General features: G+C 37.6%; 1 protein-coding gene across 2 annotated transcripts in view; it reads right to left on the bottom strand.

Moving 5' to 3' along the window:
• Nucleotides 1-21,582, bottom strand: part of LOC149814789 (Pseudouridine synthase family protein) — a 109,073-nt gene that overhangs the window by 39,272 nt on the left and 48,219 nt on the right. For both annotated transcript variants that reach the window (XM_089989528.1, XM_089989529.1), the window contains exon 4: nt 17,881-18,026. In XM_089989528.1, coding sequence (XP_089845654.1) covers nt 17,881-18,026 — 146 coding nt within the window. The remainder of the gene's footprint in view (nt 1-17,880; nt 18,027-21,582) is intronic.

Genomic DNA, 21,582 nt, shown 5'->3' with positions numbered 1-21,582 from the left:
ACGAATGTGAGTCGTGTCCTACAAGTCGAACAAGAAATATATAACTTGCAACAGGGAGATCAGACCTTGGCCCAGTACTATGCCTCTATCAAAGCTGCGTTTGAAAGACTTAATGCTCACCGGCCTCTGTGTTGCTCAAAGCAAAAGGATCATCAAGAACAAACCATGGTTGCTCGTTTTCTTACAGGTCTCTCTTCAGATTTTTCTGTTGTAAAAGTTCAAATGTTGACTGGTTCAGATGTTCCCACTCTTGCTGACGCTTACAATCGTCTGAGTAGACTTGCGATATCTCTGCCACAATCTCAGCCTGTGACTCAGACATCTGCTCTTGTTGCCCCATCTAGTTATGGCCGTGGAAATATTCAGAATATCAGAGGACGAAGACGTGGACGTGGTATGGGAGGCAGAGGAAAGCTTCAATGTACATTATGTGGAAAATCTGGACATTTAGAAGATCGTTGTTGGGATAAGCATGGTCGGCCAATCTCTTCTGCATCAAAGTCATATAATCCTAAAGCTCATGTTACTACTATTGAGGCAACTAATGCACAAGAGAATATCACTGCAAATGAAAGTAATATCACCCTTAGTCGTGCGGCATATGATGAGTTGATTGCTCTCCGACCTTTGAGTTCCAGTTCTCCTGTAGCTGGTATTGCCTATTCAACCGGGAATCATCTCCATCCGAATGATAGTAAGTGGGTTATTGACTCTGGTGCATCCAGACATTTGTGTGGAAATTCTCGTGTTTTTTCAGATCTAAAGGTCATTAAGGCTCAACTTGGAGTCTCATTAGCCGATGGGAGCTCCTCCCCGGTTGTTGGTCAGGGAAATATTTCTATATCCTCCTCATTACAGTTGAAAAATGCTCTTCATGCTCCAAACTTTCCTCAAAGTTTACTTTCTGTTAGTTGCCTTATAAAAGAAAAAAATTGTAGAGTAATATTTGATCCAATGGGTTGTCATTTTCAGGATTTGCTGACGGGGAAGAAGATTGGTGGAGGTTATGAAGAAAATGGAATTTACTACCTACATCATCCAATGGGTTTTGTTCATGCTGCAGTGGACCATTCATTCAGCCCTGTTCAGTGGCATCGTCGTCTTGGTCATCCTTCATTGTCAAAGCTTCGGTCGGTCTTTCCTCAGATTTCTTCCACCACATCATTTCAGTGTGAAGCATGTCAGTTGGGCAAGCATCATCGAAGTTCGTTCCCTTTGAGTCAGAGACAGTCTAGTAATAAAGTTTTTGAACTTCTTCATGCAGATGTATGGGGTCCTAGTAAGATTCCTACTAGGACTCAGTGTCGGTATTATCTTGTTATTGTTGATGATTTCTCTAAGTTATCATGGGTATTTTTAATAAAAGAACGATCTGAAGTTTCAAGTCTTATCAAATCCCTAATTCTTGAAATAAAAAACTCAGTTTGAATCTATTGTCAAGATTGTTCGCACTGATAATGCTCTTGAGTTTAAATCAAAAGATTTGTTACAATTTTACCAAGATCATGGCATCCAACCACAAACTTCCTGTGCCTATTCATCTCAACAAAATGGGGTGGCTGAGCGAAAACATCGACACCTCCTTGATGTTGCAAGGACCATTATGATTCAATCCAATGTTCCTGCGTCATACTGGGGTGATGCGATTACCACTGCTTGCTATCTGATCAACCGCATGCTTTCGTCTTCTGTGGGTGATCAAATTCCATTACATATCCTAAAACCTAATGCCCCACTTTTTTCTTTCTCACCAAAAATATTTGGATGTGTCTGTTTTGTTCATAAACTTGGCCCTGACCGTGATAAATTAGCAGCTCAAGCTACAAAATGCATATTTATTGGTTATCCGAAAAATCAGAAGGGCTATCGATGTTATGATCCTATTTCTCGCCGAGAGTATGTCAGTGCGGACGTATCTTTCCTGGAATCCTCTCCATATTACTCTAGTTCCGGTTCTCCGCTGCAGGTTGATCCAGCTGAGTCTTTTCCATTACCTATACCTCCTTTTCCTTTGGAATCTGTGCCCTCCTTACCGAACCAAACTTCATCCTCTTCCAGATTTAATAATCCTCCATTGGTATATGTGCGTAGAGCTCCACTTCCGCAAGAGTCTTCATCTTCTTCTTCTCCTGAGGTAAGTTCTACTGACAATAGTGTTCTTCAGGATAATGATAACAGGCCTATTGCTCTACGAAAAGGGACAAGACAATGCACCTTATATCCCATAGCTCATTTTGTCTCCCATGCCAGAATTGGACATAAGATGAAGTCTTTTATTTCAGCCTTATCTGCTGAAACCATTCCTCTGAACTATCAGCAGGCAACACTTGATAATCGCTGGAAGATGGCTATGCAAGAAGAAATGACAGCTTTGGTATCTCAGCATACCTGGGATCTAGTTGATTCCCCAGCAGATGCTGACATTGTTGGTTGTAAATGGGTATATACAATAAAGTACAAATCTGATGGTTCTATTGAGAGGTACAAGGCCAGATTAGTCGCGAAAGGATATACCCAGACATATGAAATTGACTTCTTTGAAACGTTTTCTCCTGTTGCACGGATGGGTACCATCCGTCTTGTTCTCTCAGTAGCTGTTCAGCATGGCTGAAACTTGTGTCAATTAGATGTGAAAAATGAATTTCTTTATGGGGATCTCTCTGAGACCGTTTACATGCAACAACCTCCAGGTTTTGAGGTTGAGGGGGAGTGTCATAAGGTGTGCAAATTGAGAAAGGCGATTTATGGCTTGAAACAAAGTCCTCGTGCATGGTTTCAAAAGTTGTTTGAAGTGATGTCAAGCTTTGGTTTTAACAGATCAGCAGCAGATCATACTCTTTTTATAAAGAAAACTAGCTCTGGCATAGTTGTTATGGTAGTATATGTGGATGACATCATTCTTACAGGAGATGATGTGAAAGCTATTGAAGCCACAAAAGCTCATCTTCATAAACACTTTGTTACAAAAGACCTTGGTTCACTCAGGTATTTTCTGGGTATAGAAGTTGCTAGAAGCCGTGAAGGGATGGTTCTGTCTCAACGGAAGTATGTTCTTGACTTATTAAAGGAAACAGGCATGTTGGAAGCTAAACCAGCAAATATTCCCATGGACCATAAAGTTCAGTTGGTTGAAGAAGGGTCAAAACCTGTTGATAGCAAACGCTATCGCTCACTAGTAGGGAAGTTACTATATGTAATTGTGACCAGACCAGATATTGCTTTAGCAGTAAGCAAAGTTAGCCAGTTCATGGACAAACCAACTGAGGTACACTGGAATGCAGCCATAATGATTCTCAGATATCTAAAATCCTCTCCTGGAAAGAGGTTACTGTTCAAGAAAGGTGGAACTCTGGAGATAGTAGCTTATTCTGATGCTGACTATGCTGGATCTGTAGTAGATAGAAAGTCTACCACAAGATTCTGTGTGTTTCTGGGAGACAACTTGATTTCATAAAGAAGTAAGAAACAAAATGTGGTTTCCAGGTCGAGTGCAGAATCAGAATATCGGGCTATGGCCCAAACAGCTGCTGAATTGATATGGGTTCGCACTGTTCTTAATGATCTCCAGGTGAAGGTTTCCTCTCCAATGACCATGATGTGTGATAACAAAGCGGCAACATATATAGCAAACAATCCTGTCTTTCATGAGAGAACAAAGCACATTGAGGTTGATTGTCACTATGTAAGAGATATAATTCAAGCTGGTCATATCACTACAAAATACCTAAAGTCTGAAGACCAAGTTGCAGATATGTTTACAAAGCCTCTTGCTAGGCCTAATTTCTCCAGATGCTGTGACAAGCTGAGCATGATAGATATCTATGCTCCAGCTTGAGGGGGAGTGTTGAGAATAGGTGGTTTTTAGGTTAAGTTGTTCTTTATTAGAGGTTTTCTGAAATACTTTTTTCATAAGGTCTTAGATGTAATTTCTTTGTTTTGCCTCTCTCTATTTAATATAGAGAGAAGCCCTAATGATGAATTAAGTTTTCTGTTTTCATGTTCAGCCGTCTCTCTCTCTCTCTCTCTCTCTCTCTCTCTCTCTCTCTCTCTCTCTCTCTCTCTCTCTCTCTCTCTCTCTCAGGGTCGGTTCATCTTCTACAAAATGTATGTCAAGGACTTTGTCGAATGCCGTGAAATTGCAATGCCAACAATTATTTACTGGTTTGAGAGAAAAAAAAACAATAAAAAGAGATGAGTGAAGCAAAAATGTGGTATCTGCGGCCCTGGAAGGACGAAGATGAACTCCCTACTTCTGATCCTACGGCCCTTAGCACAGCATCAGAAGTAGAAAGTTCTGCAGCGAAGGGGAACGATGTAGCTGGGGATACTAGTAGTGTCTTTGGCACAAAAAGAAGAGGAGAAAGAAGAGTATGAGAGAGTTCTTCGAGATGAGGTAGAGCCAGAGGCCCTATTAGGAGCTTTTTCCCTCCTAAGACTACCACTGGGGTGCAATCCGACATTCGTACTACTATGACTCCTTAGCATTTAGTCGAGCATGCGAATGTCGTGGTTGGGAAATGATTTTATGATGCATGCATTCCTTTTAATACGGCAAATTCATTTCGTTTTCAGGTTATGTCAGATGTCATAACCAGTATTGGGCCTGTCACAACTAGGGGTGGCAATCGGGTCGGGTTGGCGGGTTGGCGTGTCAGCATACCTCAACCCGAACCCGACCCGTTTATTAAACGGGTCAGCTGTGGCAAACACGAACCCGGCCCGTTTAATAAACGGGTAACCCGACACGACCCGCCAACCCATTTAATAAATGGGTTGGGTCGGGTAAACGGGTTTTCAGGTTGGCGGGTCAGGTTGGCGGGTCGGGTTGGCGGGTTGACGGATCGGGTTGGCAGGTAGGCAGGTTGGCGGGTCGGGTTGACGGGTCGGGCAGACGGGTTGGCGGGTCGGGTTGGCGGGTTGACCCACCCGCCTAACCCGTTTATTAAACGGGTCAGCCGGGTTGGCGGGTTGGCATACCCCCAACCCGAACCCGACCTGTTTAATAAACGGGTTACACGGGTCGACCCGTTTATTAAACGGGTCAGCCGGGTTGGCGGGTTGGCATACCCCCAACCCGAACCCGACCTGTTTAATAAACGGGTTACACGGGTCGACCCGTTTATTAAACGGGTTGGCTTAAGCCCAACCCGAACCCGCCTAAGAGGCGGGTTGGCGGGTCGTGTCAGAAATTGCCACCCCTAGTCACAACCATGTATTATCATGGGATGGGTCGATCAACATATATATATATATATATATATATATATATATATATATATATATATATATATCAAGCACTTCAGTCAATGCATTCTAAAAAATTTTGTTATCTAGTACTTTATCCAATGACTTAATCATGTATACCATGCTTAATTTTCTGCTTTAGCCTAGGTTTCGTACACAAATTCAAATATGACTTTAGTATTTTGTCTGTTATGCCTTAAGAAAATCTGATTATGGCTGTTGTGGCTTTGCATTCATAAGATTGGTTTTATGCATGTGATTCGCTTCCTTAAATTTAGGTAAATTGTTTTTAGTGTGTCCAAGCATAAAATCTGCTTTTTTTGAATCAGTTATGTAAACCTCTATGGGTGGTTAGGAATTGAGGTGTTTCTTCCAATTGGTTTAAAAATTGTTTTGTTAAATGGATTAGAAACCAGATTTGAAGAATTGTTTGGAATTTGGAAAACTAAATTTTTTCTTATGTTGTTCCAAAAATCTGATTTCTATTGGATCTGTGAAATCTGGTCGGTCATGGATATTGAATCTGAACCTAATAAGTGTTGAAATTGTTCGGTCACAAAAAGTTTGGATTATAGGCCAATATGATTAAATCTGATATTCTTGATAAAGTTTGCATTCGTTTATGCTTTGGTGTCTTATCTTGTGCATTGTGAATACTAAATGTATATGATTATGGATGATTATTGTCACTATAAAATTTGCAATGCTATTTAATTTATATTAAATTATATAGTGGTTATGTGTGAACCACTAATGGGCCATTGGAAGCCAGAAGCATGTGTTGCTCACGCAGTAGTAAATTATAAATGCATTGCAAAGCTATTTTGGTATTGCTTTTGAATTAATTATATTGTTGAATTTGACAAGGCAAGGGCTTGAATCTGTTATTGCATGATTATTTGTATAATTTTTCTTGTCTAAAGAACTTTTAATTGATTAAGTATGGTAAAAGATACCAAATAGTGTAATAAATTTTCTTCCTTGCTGGAAAGGGTGAGAACCTCAGATGGCGGTCATGGAGAACCGTGAGGATACTAAATGTCGTGTGCATTGTTTTCTCCAAGAACCCGATGTCTGGTTCATATTTTCGGTCACGGTTGTAGGGAACTCCCGCTACTTTATCTAGATGTGGTGTTGTTACACTCAGCTGCAGTTATTGGAATACCGAGAAAGTAGCGTCAATGGATGTTGATTTTCTTGTCGTTCTGACAATAGGTGATGATTTTCAATGTTCTGATTGATGGTGATGATTCCTGACATCAAACGAGGAACATGTGTAGAATCCAGTAAATAAAATACAAATTGTGTGTTAAGATACCACCAAAAACTGCCTTAAACCTTGAGAATTTGGCCCGTTTTGAATATTTGTGGGTTTTATATAAGTGAGAACTTAATTTTGTGCATTAAGTAGGGACATGCAAAAGCAATACTACTAATTAAAGTTAAATAAGTCATTCATGCATGTTGCATTGATTCATGCATCCCTAAATGTTTAATTTAGCATGATATTGTTGGTTGTTCTATTTGAACTGCTTATATTGTAAGTTTGTTCTTAATATGTGATGTTCGTAGAGTTCTCTTAAACTTGTGTTTAATTTGATTTATGTTAATTTCCTTATTGTTGGATTTTAAGAGAGTCACGTACGAGAACTTCGATTCTTATCCCGTTTTTAAAAATCTTTTTCAGGTACTAAAGCACAATGATGGAGGGACCAGCTTGCTGGAGGGAACGAGGGTTATGATATGGTGGCACGGGTTCTAACTGTGTTGGGGAGTTTTTGTTTTGAGGGAACATGTGAACCCTAAATGAAGACTATTCAATTAAAATAAATTCTATTCCAGTTCATGGTTTGATTTATTCTATGTCTAAAATTATTGTTGAGTTGTGTATATTAAACATGTAATGTGCCTCGGGTCACTAGGATATTTTTCGCAATGTTTCAAAATTATTTATTTATAAAAAGAAAAAAAATCTGCAAAATTTCGAGGGTCAGTTTGGGGTCGTTACATTGACTCTCTCTAGTATCTTTTTTTATTCTTTCTCTTGTCTAAATCCCTAAAGTTATTATATTTATATTGTTGGATTCCTAATTGGTCTCCTTATCCTTCTTTTTTTATACCGATCACATTATTTTTCTCTTTGAACACTAGAATATTAGATCTCTTAATACCATGTTTCATCTCTAGTTTTGTTCCTCCCTAGCTCTTATTTGACGTGAAAAATGAACCATCTATTTCACGTGAATCAATCTTTTAAGTTTTACGTTGGGCTTTGTTTTGATGCATATTTGTTTTGTTTATGATTATAGTGGTCATCAAGCATTTAGATTGATTATCCTTTGTGAGGTGTGATTTGAGAAAGAAAAAGAAAAAGGCGCAAATCTATTATGGTGACGTGATTTCTGTGTTTAAATATTTTCTCGTCTATATATTAAAATTTGATGTTAAAATAAGAACCTTTTGTGTCCGGCTTGGAATTCGAGCATGCTCGTAACTTATGGTTTTGGCCTTGTCTCTTAGTTTCTCTCATCCTTTAGCTTTCCTTGAGACCGTGAGATTAATATGGAGTATAATTCCTCTCAGTGAGTCTTATCTTTGAATTTGATTACTTAACTTATTTCTGAAAAACTGAATAACTCTAATTTCGTGACCTAGAAATGTCAAGCCATCCCTTTTATTCGTAGTCATGACTTTTCTATACATGTTGATGGGACAATATCAATCCCACTGAATTCATTATGCACAAACAAAAGGATGAGAAAGGGGTCATGATATTGACTACTCCTAGCAGAAATCCCGAGTATGTGACTTGAATGAAGAACGACCAAGCACTAGATGACTATATCACATTCACCCTTTCACAGGAAGTTCGCTAGGGCATTCCTGATGGCATTGGAGTAAAATACAAGAGGGGCTGCACCCCTTTATATACACAGCTGAAAGAGGACTCAATAGAGCTGTTAGGCACAGTCCAACAGCTCTATTGCTAGTCAAGTCTGGACAGGACTTGACTAGCAACAGTCATTCTAGTTCAAACTGAACTAGATGACATAAAGACAAAAAATAAAAATAAAGGAAAAAAATTACAGAAAAGAAAGAAATGAAAAATGTATTTATATATATAATAATATAATATTATTATACATACATATATGTACAGTTTTACATTTTAACACTCCCTCTCAAACTTACGGTACAATGAGCGAAAGTTTGTCTAAGAGAAAGTGAAATCGGGGAGCAGCGAGAGGCTTTGTAAAGAAGTTTGCTAACTGATATTCTGAAGTGACATATGGCAGATCAATTATCCCGTGTAGATATTCCTCTCTGACGTAGGGACAATCCATTTCGATGTGTTTGGTGCGTTCGTGGAATATTCTGTTACTGGCAATGTAGATCGCACTTTTGTTGTCACAACACATTTGTGAAGCCTTTGTTGCTTCAACTCCCATGTCAGCAAGCAGTCGTCGGAGCCAAACTACTTCCATGGTCGTGGTTGCCATGGCTCTGTATTCAGCTTCGGTGGATGAGAGAGATACCTTCTGCTGCTTTTTACACCTCCACGAGATTAATGATTCCCCTAAAAAGACACAAAAGCCAGTGGTTGAGTGTCTGTTATTGGGATCACCTACCCAATCAGCATCAGTATATGCAATTAAATCAAGAGAAGAGGAGGAAGATAAGAAAAGTCCTCGTGAAAGAGAGGACTTGATGTATCTGATAATACGCATGACTGCTCCCATATGAACAGAAGTAGGAGCATGTTGAAATTGACTTGCTGTATGAATAGCATGTGCTATATCTGGTCTGGTAATGGATAGATAGGAAAGTGCCCCGACAAGCTGTCTGTAAGGAGTAGGGTCTGCAAGAAGTTCTCCATCATCAATCTTTATTTTAACATTAACAACTTCTGGAGTGTCGACTTTCTTATCATCAGTAATACCAGACCTGAAAACAATATCAAAAGCAAATTTAGTCTGAGATAATAAATATCCTCTAGGAGAATAAACAACTTCAATGCCTAAAAAATATCTCAATAAGCCCAAATCAGTCATTTCAAAATGAGATTTAAGAAGTGTTTTGATTGTTTCAACTCCCTGTTTATCGCTTCCGGTGATGATCATATCATCCACATAGAGAAGAAGCACAATGATCCCTGCATCAGAATTCTTAATAAACAAAGCAGTGTCAGTTAAACAGAATTGAAAACCAATATCAATCATAACACGACTAAACATATCATACCAAGCTTTTGGTGCTTGTTTAAGTCCATAAAGAGTTTTTTCTAAGCGAAGGACTTTACCCTTAGGAATACTTAGACCAGGAGGGGGTTCCATATATACTTCTTCAACTAGCTTTCCATTTAAAACAACATTTTTGACATCCATTTGAAAAATAGACCATTTTTTGATAGAAGCTAAGGCAATTAAGGTTCGGACAGTAGTCATACGAGCCACCGGAGCAAAGGTTTCTTCATAATCAATCCCATATTCTTGGGCATAACCTTTGGCTACTAAACGGGCTTTATATCTTTCAAGAGTACCATCACTCTTGGTTTTAATTTTATAAACCCATCGACATCCTATAGTTTTCTTCCCTGGAGGAAGATCTTAAATATTCCATGTAGAAGCCTTTTCAAGTGCATCTAATTCAGCTTTCATGGCTTCTATCCATTTGATATCATTTTTTGCTTGAAAATATGTGGATGGTTCTTCATATGAGTGAATTAATGCAATAACTGCCCTATATGTGGGTGAGAAAGACTCGTATGATACAAACTTTCCTAGAGGCCTCGAGATTCAGGTTGATTGTCTAGTTGGAATGTTAGAATATTTCTCAAGTGCACATGGAGGATTAGACTCTTGTCGCCTGGAATATTGAATACTAGTATCTCTATGAACTTCTTCATTTTCAACATTAAGATCAATAATTCTTTGATCATCATCAAAGTTACAGTCAAGGTCATATTCATCAGATGTTGATGTTAGATCTAGCAAAAAGGAGTACTCAGTGACGTCTTTTAATTTTCTAAAATCAAAGAAGCTCAACTTTTCAAGAAAGGAAACATTTCTAGACACATATAGTTTATTATTTTTGAAGTCAAAACATCTATAACCTTTCTGGTTTTCAGCATATCCTAAAAAGGCACAGGGAATCGCATGAGGGGAAGGTTTATCATTTTTGTCAGTAAATATGAAACATTTGCACCCAAATATTCTTAGTCTAGAGTAGTCTGGACAAATGTTCATAAGTTTTTCAATGGGAGTGATATTTTGTAACGAAGAAGATGGCATCCTATTAATGAGATAGGTGGCAGTTAAGGCAACTTCTGCCCAAAAGTCTTTCGGGACTTGATTTGCTATTAATAAAGTCCTAGTGGTTTCTATAATATGGCGATGTTTTCGTTCTGCCAGTCCATTTTGTTGAGGTGTATAAGGACAAGATCTTTGATGTGTGATGCCATGCAATTTAAGATAATTTTGAAAATCTGTGGATAAAAACTCTCCCCCTGAATCTGTGCGAAAAATAGTAATATCATTTTGAAACTTGTTTTTAACCATATTATGAAAAGTTTGAAAGTATGAAAATACTTCAGACTTATGTTTGAGAAAGTACATCCACGTATGTCGGGAGAAATCATCGACAAAAATAACATAGTAAACAAATCCTCCTTTAGAAATTACTGGTGCAGGACCCCAAACATCCGAGTGTATTAATTCAAGTGGTCTTGAAGAGAAAAAGGTTTTGTTCTGAAATGGTAATCTTTTCATTTGCCGAGAATACAATCTTTACAATCAAATGATTCAGAGTTACAAAATTTCCCTAGATTTGGAAAATGTTGGATTTTGGCTATACGTGGGAGACCAAGTCTCTTATGCCACAGTTCCAACTCTATTTTTTGAATATTATAACAAAAAGCTTTCTTCGACATTTCCAAAAAATTCATGTAATAAAGTCCTCCTCTATGGCCTTCCCCGATCAGCTTGCCTGACTGGCGATCCTGTACCCAACAACCATGAGAAGAAAAAGAAATATTACACCCATAATCAGAAATTTGAGATACAGATAAAAGATTTAAATTTAATTTGGGAACATGTCTAATTTCTGAAATAAAAAATTTTTTTGTTTTATAAATTTTTTTCAAAATTTCCTATTCTTTCTATTTCAACAGAAGTCCCATCAGCAGTAAAGACCTTTGACACACTTGTTTTATTTTTAACACATTTGGATAGACTTTGATTATTTGGGGTCATATGAAAAGATGCACCAGAGTCAAGAAGCCAAGAAATTTTACCTAGATCAGAAAAAGATGAGGCTGCTGCGCCGGTTGAAGCTTCAGATGAGGAAGAGGCACCTTTGATGAGAGGCTGAAGAATCTCCATTAGTTGGGCCAGGGAAACTGGTGCATCCTGATCTTTAGGCTCCGATCCAGCAATTGCAGCTCTTTTTTCTCTCAGCTCCTTAAGTTTGGGACATTGTGGCCTGTAGTGTCCCGGTTCATGACAGTGATGACAAATAACTTTCTTCTTATCATAGTCACCATTTTGTCGGTTAAAGTGAGGAGGCCTATATGATCGAACATGATTCCCTGGTCTAGACACGGCTAAAACGGAATCATCTTCAATTTTTAAAGAACCTTTCCGGAGACGATTTTCTTCCATTGTTAACTCTTCAATAGTTTCAACAATAGAAGGAATTTTTCCCCGGTGAAGTAGGGCCGATTTAGTGGTTTTAAATTCCGGCCTTAATCCAGTGATAAACTGGTAAAAATGTTCAACATCGAGTTGTTTCTGACGAAGCTCGATGTCTTCGGCACAATGCCACTTTGGTTCTAAAAGGGAAAGTTCTTCCCAAAGTTCGGACAACCCATTGTAATATTCACGAATAGTTTTGTCTCCTTGTGTCATCATTCGAACTTTTTCTTGGAGGTTGCACACGTGTGCAATATCTTTAAGGGAATACATATTCTTAAGGTATTCCCATGCCTTATCGGCATGATCAAATTTGGCAAGACTTGAGCATTTTTTAATGTCAACGTTATTGATAAGCCATGACATTATCTTCGCATGAGATATTCTCCATTCTTTCCATTTCTTCTCGTATGAGGCAATAGCCTTGATTTTCTCTTCTTCCGATAGAGGGACCTCTTTATCTCCCTCCTTTTTAGTAAGAGATAGCTTAGGTTCCGAATCGGAACCATCCACAATCCCCCATAAGCCTTTTCCCCATATATGGGGCTTCATGATTGAAGCCCATGTTACATAGTTCGTATCGCTTAGTTTCATAGGCATGATGGTGACTTTATCATTGTCATCCATCGATTACAAGGAGAGAAAGAATAGGGATAGAAGAGAAACAAGAAGGAAAATGAAAAAGAAAGAAAAAAAAACAATACAACAAGATGTGAAATCTTCTCCAATGAAGTGATAAAACACTTCTCTTCAAGTGGCGAACACTTTTGCAAACGGGCACGGAAACCGAGGCAGCTTTTCGTCAAGATTTAGTACTTCCGCGGCTCTGATACCATGAAATGAAATGGGGATCTTCGAAACACGAGCTTAGATTAACAAGAGCAAGTGTCAAGAATGACACTAAAGCATAACCCTTAAAAAGGGTATAACTGGAAACAAAATAAAAATAAAAAATGTATTCTTTATTGATATGAAAAACCAATTGCTTAAGAAGCATTGGAGTAAAATACAAGAGGGGCTGCACCCCTTTATATACACAGCTGAAAGAGGACTCAATAGAGCTGTTGGGCACAGTCCAACAGCTCTATTTAGAGCTGTTGGAATGTGTCAGTCCAACAACTCTATTGCTAGTCAAGTCTGGACAGGACTTGACTAGCAACAGTCATTCTAGTTCAAACTGAACTAGATGACATAAAGACAAAAAATAAAAATAAAGGAAAAAAATTACAGAAAAGAAAGAAATGAAAAATGTATTTATATATATATATATATATATAATATTATTATATATACATATATGTACAGTTTTACATTTTAACAGCACCGACATGGAGTTATGGGCAAAACTAATGCAAACATATTCATAAATATCAAAAGCCAGCATTGTGTTCTTAAAGGAGTTCTAGAATTTCAAGATGGGATCAATGTTGATTATGGACTACCTTAATAAGTTGAAGTGAATTACCAATCAGCTTACTATGGTCAGATACAAAGTCATTGAAAAGGACAAAGTATAGCAAGTCCTAAGTGGTCTCGAGCCAAGATATCATGTTCTCTATAACGCTTCAGTGCTTTCCAGTTTTTCCCACTTTTAAAGAATTGAGGGCCAAGTTATTGCATTATGAGATGACTCACTAGTTTGACAGAAGAGACATTTAAAGATCAAGGGGATTTTCATGTGGTAGTTATCTTTGGAGTAGGGCGTGAAAGAGGAAGAGAAGGCCCACGAGGTGGAAGAGAACATGGTCGTACGGTGAATCACAGAGGTTGTGGTCTATTACCTCTGCCGTATACTCTTACTATTGTGAATAATCAAGTCAAAGGAATTCCCACCTGCTATCATTGTAAGAACTAGCTAGTGGGCAAACAAGTGAGAATTGAATCTCTAGAGACAAAAGGCAGAATAAGACTCAATCTAGTGGGCAAACAAGTGAGAATTGGATCTCTAGAAACAAGCAGTTGTTGGCCACTCTTGCAAGGCTTAATCGGAAGCAAAATGATCAAGGTTTGCGCTATGTTGATTCTAGGGTTGCAAGTTATATTATGCGTAATAAGGTTAAGCTTCTGAAATTGATCTCATATTGTGGTAGAGATGGTGTTCTTACTGAAGATGGGACACCACTCCATTACACATATTGGAAATGTTTTGTTCCTTTGTCCAATTCAAATTCCCTCAATTTGTCTAATGTGTTCTTTGTTCCAAATATCAAAAGGAATCTTGTTTTTGTTTCTAAGTTGGTTGATGATACAAATTCTCGTATTGCATGTACTCCATCCTCTGTCTACATCAAGGATCTCCGCACAAAGAGAACGTTCGCTAAGGGAGAAAGATGGGGCAACATGTACGTCTTCAGAAAAGTTCCTTTGTCAAGTTTTGTTGAATTAGTTTCAAAGACAGTCAGAAATGTCGAGTCCATCGTGTCTTTTTAGTTTGCTATAGTCAAATAACCCTAATGTTTGGCACAGTCATCTTGCTTATTGTAGCTTTATTGAGAGATTAATGTCTAGCAATTTGATTCCCAAGTCCAGTTTGAGTCAGGAGTCCTTGTCCTAGCTGTTAGTTATCAAAGATTCGCGTGCTTTTTGATTCGTGGAATAAAAGAGCTTCAAAACCTTTTGAAATTGTTCATTCTGATGTTTGAGGTCCAATGTCTATTTCTTCTTCCTCTAATAGTTGATATTATGTTTATTTCCTTGATGTTCATTCTTGTTATACTTGGATATATTTTACGAAACATAAATATGAATTGTTTGTCAAATTCAGGAAATTGGTTAAGAATCAGTTCTCTATGTTCATTCTGAATTTCTAGTGAGATGGTAGAGAGCACTTTGAAAGAATTCATTAAATATCTACAAAATAGTGGGATCAATCGAAGAGTGTATTGCTCGCACACCCTACGACAAAAATGGTCTGACTAAACGAAAGCATCACCATATTATTAAGAGTGCTTTGGTTAAGCTACATCTGGGTGACGTTCCTTTTTATCTATAGAAAAAAGCTTTATATTCAGTTGTTCATATCATAAATAGGCTTCCCATGAAAATTTTGAATCTTGATTATGGTATGTTGCATGCATATTGATGTCAATGCTATGTGCATGTAGACAAGGTGTTGAGGAACAAATTTGAAGTTAAGCCTTATGTATGTAAATTTGTTGGTTATGCTTATGATTATAAAGGTTTCAGATGTTATGACATCAAGAATAAGTGTATCAAAATTTCAAGAAATGTTATAGTTGATGAAACCTCTTTCAAACAAGTTTTGAGCATAGATTAGATGCAGGAATCCAGAGGAAAAGATGAAGAATATTATCAACCTTGGCTAAGTGGTGAATTATTTATCTATCGCACATGATGGATCTTGTTTCACAAGAAGTTATGTCAGAAGACAGAGGGCAGCAAGTAGATAATTCCAATTTTTGTTGTTGACCAGCCATCAAAAAGAAAATCACAAGTGCAAATAGAAGGCAGGTATAAAAAGGGTTTTCTTTATTCAAGAAGGAATAAAGAGGCATTAGATATTGCAAAGCGACAAGAACCTGGAAATGTAGATAATATAAATCATGCAGCTCGCCAACAAGAAACCAGCCAGCCTGAAGTAAGGAAAACAAGCAGAGTTAGACATCCTATTGATAGGTGGGTAAGCTATCAGTACTTCAGCATGGACCATCAAGTTTTTTTAATGTAAAATGAGAAGCAGGAAGAGTCAACATCCTATGCTCAAGCAACTAGAAATAAAAGGTGGATAGAAGCAATGAATGGAGAGATGAAAGCGTTATATGAATTTCATATATGGGAAGTTGTGAAGATGCCTCTAGATAAAAATATGGTGGGATCAAAATGGGTTTATAAAATTAAGTATAAACTCGATGGAAGCATAGAAAGGTATAAAACTCACTTGATGGCAAAGGGTTTTACTAAAGAACAGGGACTTGATTACAAGGAAACATTCAATCTCATAGTTAAGATGGGAACCATCTATATTATATTATCTCTTGTTGTTAATCATAGTTGGACATTAAGTTAGCTTGATGCCAAGAATGCATTTTTGCAAGGAAAGCTTAAAGAGGAGGTTTATATGGAACATCCGCCAGGATATAGTGAGAAAGATTCAGCTCAATATGTGTGCAAGTTGAAAAGATATATGGGCTTAAACAAGCTTCTTGATCATGTTTTGAAACTCTTGAAAATACAGAAGCATGGGCTTTATAAATTGCCTCTTGATCATTCTCAATTTATTCATAAAGGTAAAAGATACATGATTGTCTTGCTTATCTATGTTGATGACATAATTGTCACAAGGACTTCAGAAGAGCACAACAAACAGATAAAAGATATGCTAAGCAAGAGACAAAATGAAAGACCTAGGAAAATCAAAGTATTTCCTAGGAGTTGAAGTGGATAGAAAGGAAGATGGACTTGCCCTGACCCAGCATAAATATACTCTTGATCTTCTCTGCAAGACAGGTATGAGTGAGTGTAAACCATTGTTAACTCCTAGTCCTATACATTAGCGGTTTAGCATGAATGATGGTAAAATGTATGATGATCCAACCAAATATAGGAGTGTTGGGATGTTGCAGTATCTTACCTTCACACGCCCAGGTATTGTTTATGCAGTAAATCAAGTGTATCAATCAAGAATTAGTCATATGGAAGCAGTGAAAATAATTTTAAGGTATTTGAAAGGGACACTTGGAGGTGGTTTCTTGTAAAGAAGGAGATCGCAAGGGGAAGATGTTCTTTCTGTTATGGCATTTTTAGATGTTAATTGGGAAAGTGATCCAGATGGCAGAAGATCGATTTCAGGTTATTGTATTTATGTTAGGGGTAACTTGGTTTCGTGGTAGCAGATTTATTTATGAAGGGTTAACCAAGGAGAGATTTTAGTATTTGAAATCCAAGTTGTCCATGTACAAGGTGAGGGAGGCTATTGAGATGTGTTAGGATTTGGGTCTGGTCCATATTTCATATCCAGTTCACATGTGTAAAGTGTTTATATCTGTTTGTTTGTTCTATTATTACCCCCTTTATATTTTGTTTTGTATGTTCATTAGTGCAGGGGTATTTTTGTCATTGTATCATAGTGTAACAATTTCAATATATTAAGGAAAATATCACACAACCTCCCACATTGGGAATCATACAGATTTGAGCCCCTTTTGTGTCTGCTCTTCTTCTCTACTGCTTGTGGGTTTCGGTGAATCAACTTCTGATGCCTTCTTTCACTATCTAGCTGGAAATCATAGCTATAAGCTTTATCTGCTCAATCTAAACTTATAAATGTGTTCAGCAGCTTTAGCATGGTTTTTTATGAGAAACATACATTGGATCTTGTTGTTTTGATGAGAAAAAAAATTAATCATAAAAATTTGGAGCAATGTAGGCCATTGATTTTTTTAACTTCTTGAAAGACATGTTCACACATCACGGTCACATGATACAAAACATGTTCTCTACTGAATAAACTACATAGATCATGTAAGTAGGATTTGTTCGACCAATAAATTTAAAAAGAAGGTTAAAAATTGGTGGTTTCTACTATTCTACTAGATAGTACAGCAGTAGCAAATATATATCCACGATATGCAATGCAACAAGACATATGATAGACAATTGAGGTTAAGAGGTTAAAAGATTATAAAATAACCAATCCAAGTGATCATTTCAAAATTATGTTATATCTATATGCTCTGAATAAAACTGGAGAGCATAAGAAAAGCAGAAAATTTTCAAGCACCTGTTAAAATATTCAAGTTCAAGAGCACAGGTTCCTGTTTTATTCCACTATTTGAAACAAGAGTAGCCAGAAAGAATTTAGTTCTTGGCTATTACAAGAGCCCAGACCATTGTAATTTTAACCAAAGGCATATATTTATGGGTGTGTGCAATTTTCAAAAACAGGTGCCATTTAAAATTTAAGATTGTTAAAGTAAACATCACTAACAGAATGAACAAACTTGTTGAAGAGCCGTCACCCCTTTATCGGTACGTCCTGCAACTGTAGCACAACCTTGAACTGGTAAAGAATTGTCTTTCAGCTGCATTGCTTTTCTCTCATCAATGAATCTCCCAAGAGCATCTTCTATTAACCTATGGAGGTGGAAAAGGAGAAGGTGAACTAGCTGATAATGTCAAGGAAGAAATTGCAAATCACATTATATAGGATTTTTCACTAACAACCCTAATGCAAAGCAACACTGTACAGAGAATATCCATCCCCAAATTACTACGATCATAAAAAAAGTTAAAAATACTATAGCACCTCAGAAATGAACAAAACTCAGAGAGAAGTCTGCAAGCTCAAGGACAAAATGCACATAAGGCAACAAAAGAACACTGTCAAGATTCCACCACGGAGACAGAGACACTGCTAATCTAAATCAATAGCTTTTTTGCATTAACAGAAGGTATTGGTTCCGACAATCTACAGGGAAGTCTTATTGCCATGATAAAGCAAAAGAAAGAATATGAAAACACCCATACCAAGAAAAGGCTTGATGCCAAATCAAGAAAGCCTTGATGTGGAGGACTCTCAATAGCAGGGAATGCAACATGCTTGTGCTTCATGAAATGTAAAATAACCAGAAAAATAGAAGGCTATAGTACACCGTCTTTACAAAAACTTCTGCCACCTTAACTGCAATTCATACAGGGAACTAGCTGAAGTGATGATGGAGAGAGAAAAAGGACCCAGAGAATAGTAAGCAAAAATGTATCTGACAATCTAAAGGATCGCAGCCATATGGCTTTCATATGACTATCAGAGTTGCCTCGAGAACCATGCCTGGTGGAAACAACGAGAAGAGCAGAGACAAACAAAGAAAGAGATATGGCTGCGGCAGAACGTCCCAACTGATTTGGAATAGTTGAGTGTGACTATTAATCCCTTTTATATGAAATATTTTACACATGGACAAGTATGTCCTCATAACACAAACTATTACAATAACAACAAATACAAGAACACACAATGGAACGTCTGACCCATTATTCTATTTTGGATCTGGATCTGGATCCATATCCAACATCACGGTCCCTCAAATAGTGCACGGTAAGGACCATGGACAGTTTGGCCTTCAACTGTCAATGTCAATTAATAGACAAAGGCTTAGTGACCAGATCAGCCGCTTGATCTTCTCAAATAAAAACAGGCTGAATTTCTTTGCCTTCTACTCTCTCTCACACAAAATGTTGATCCGGTTCAACATGTTTCATCTTTCCATGTTGAACTGGATTCTTGGAGATGGACTGCACTAATGTTATCACAGTACAATAGCAATCTACAAAAAGAGGCTGATGCAAAGCGATCAGCAGATGTCTAATCCACAATACTTCAGCAGTCATTGCAGCCATAGCCCGGTACTTGGCCTCAATACTGGATCTAGCAACAGATTTTGTCTTTTTACTCAACCAGGAAATCAAGTGAGAACATAAATAAACACCATACCAGGTCACAGATCTCCAGGTGTCTGGATCACCTGCCCAATCACCTCTGAGTAAGCAATTACTGACAATGGTATATTAAAAGCCAATTTCTTTGTAATTTTATACACCAAACCATCAGTCAATGTTCCTTTAATGTATTTAAAGATCCTTTTCACAACCTCCATATGACTAACTTTGGGACTGTGCATATACTACAAGAAAATACCAAGCCAGGATGAGTAAAAGTGTGATGTTGAACGGCTCCTACCAAACTCTTGAAAATACTCAGACAAAAGATGATCTATTCATTTCCATCTTTACATGCCTCAATTTTGGAATCTATAGCCATGGGAGTTTAACAGGTCCAGTCTTTCATGTTGAACTTATTTAGAACATCCATGGCATACATACACTGCGTCAACACAAGAGAATCGCCAACATGATCCACCTGTATTCCCAAGAAAAAATGGAGGGGGCATGTAACGACCCCAACTCGTACCCTTGAAAAAGTGGCAATTTTTTTTTAAAATAAGTGCGAAAACATTCCCAGAAACCCGGGGCCTTTACAGTTAAACACAGCCACCACCACAAGAGATCTTATACTCATCTTTCAAAATAAGTGTCGTGGTGTATGTTGTTTGCTGATGATATTGTTTTGATTGATGAGTCTAGAGTTGGGGTTAATGCTAAGTTAGAATTATAGAGACAGACATTGGAAGCAAGAGGTTTTAAGTTGAGTAAGAGTAAGACAGAATATATGGAATGTCGATTTAGTAAGCAACGAAGTAGTGATGGGAGTCTAGTGAAGCTACTGGTGGATAACTATTTCAAATATTTGGGATCTATCATTCAAAAGTATGGAGAAATTGATGAAGATGTAAATCATAGGATAAAGGTTGGGTGGATGAAATGAAAACGTGCAACTGGAGTGTTATACAATCGTAGAATGCCATTGCGGTTGAAGGGAAAGTTTTATAGAACGACAAATAGGCCCGCTTTACTATATGGTACGGAATGTTGGACTGCCAAGAGACATCATATTCAAAAAATGAGTGTAACTGAGATGCGTATGCTTAGATGGATGTGTGGAAATACAATAAAAGATAAGATTCGAAACGAGGAGATATGTAAGAAGGTAGGCGTTGCATCCATTGAAAATAAGATGAGAGAGAATCGTTTACAGTGGTTTGGACATATTCGGCGAAGGCCTAATGATGCTCCAGTTAGAAGGATGGAAAAATGAGAAAATATATTAGTTAAAAGAGGTCGGGGTAGGCCTAAGAAGACTTGGATGGAGATGATAGGAAAGGATATGAATGCTTTGAACCTCACCGAGGACATGGCATTGGATAGAAATGATTGGAGGAGAAGGATTCATGTGGAAGACCCAGAATGATTTTCTTTTTTGGTTCATATCGCCGACCCCAATTGTTTTGGGATGAAGGCGTAGTTGTTGTTGTTGTACTGGGTTTCAAACTTAGCCTTCGACCGAAACAGCCTTCGGAACATTAGACATCAAAATCTAATGTCGGAAATACCAGGGTCATCCAAATCCACAAGTGTCACTTTCTTGGTATACCAAAACAGTTGTATCTACACACCACCCCCAAGCAAAGTGACAAATTCTCCCTAAAACCGTGGGCAGGAGAAGAACCTCAATATCAAGTTCAGAGGCAACAACAATGCACACAGAGTTTTAGTATTCCCACGGTTTTCCAAAACCGCAATGTCAAAGATTCTCACACTATACAAGAGACATCAAGGAAACGTAGATTACATTGTTCTTTAATTTCTTTTATCTTGTTATTAATTCATCTCTTTTAATTTTCAATTCAACATGTAGAATTAATAACACAAACTCGCAAATCAACATACGAAACTCTTCACGAGACCACAACCTGTGGCAACAAAAAACAGTGCAATTAGAACAATAATATCACATTTGATTTTTGCAATGCATAAGAACATCTCAAACAAAGAGCAACACATGCTCAAGGCTCGCATAGCCCATGATGATCCATTTTGATCATCTATGCATTCATATGCAAAAATCATAAATATCATGTCACTATGCATTCATTTCACATGCTTTTCAATGCACATTCATACATGCCAACTAGAGATGTGCAAGAACCAAAACATTTATACGCATGTGTTCACATAATCATGCCAAATACCTGCTTTCATTCGTGAATCATCTCAATTAAAACATGTGAACACT

The sequence above is a fragment of the Nuphar pumila genome, chromosome 15 (assembly GCF_984573655.1).
Source record: "Nuphar pumila chromosome 15, dmNupPumi1.hap1.1, whole genome shotgun sequence".
NCBI classification, from domain to species: Eukaryota; Viridiplantae; Streptophyta; class Magnoliopsida; order Nymphaeales; family Nymphaeaceae; genus Nuphar; species Nuphar pumila.
Note: the sequence above shows the minus strand (reverse complement) of the source record. Positions and strands in the feature narration are given on the sequence as shown.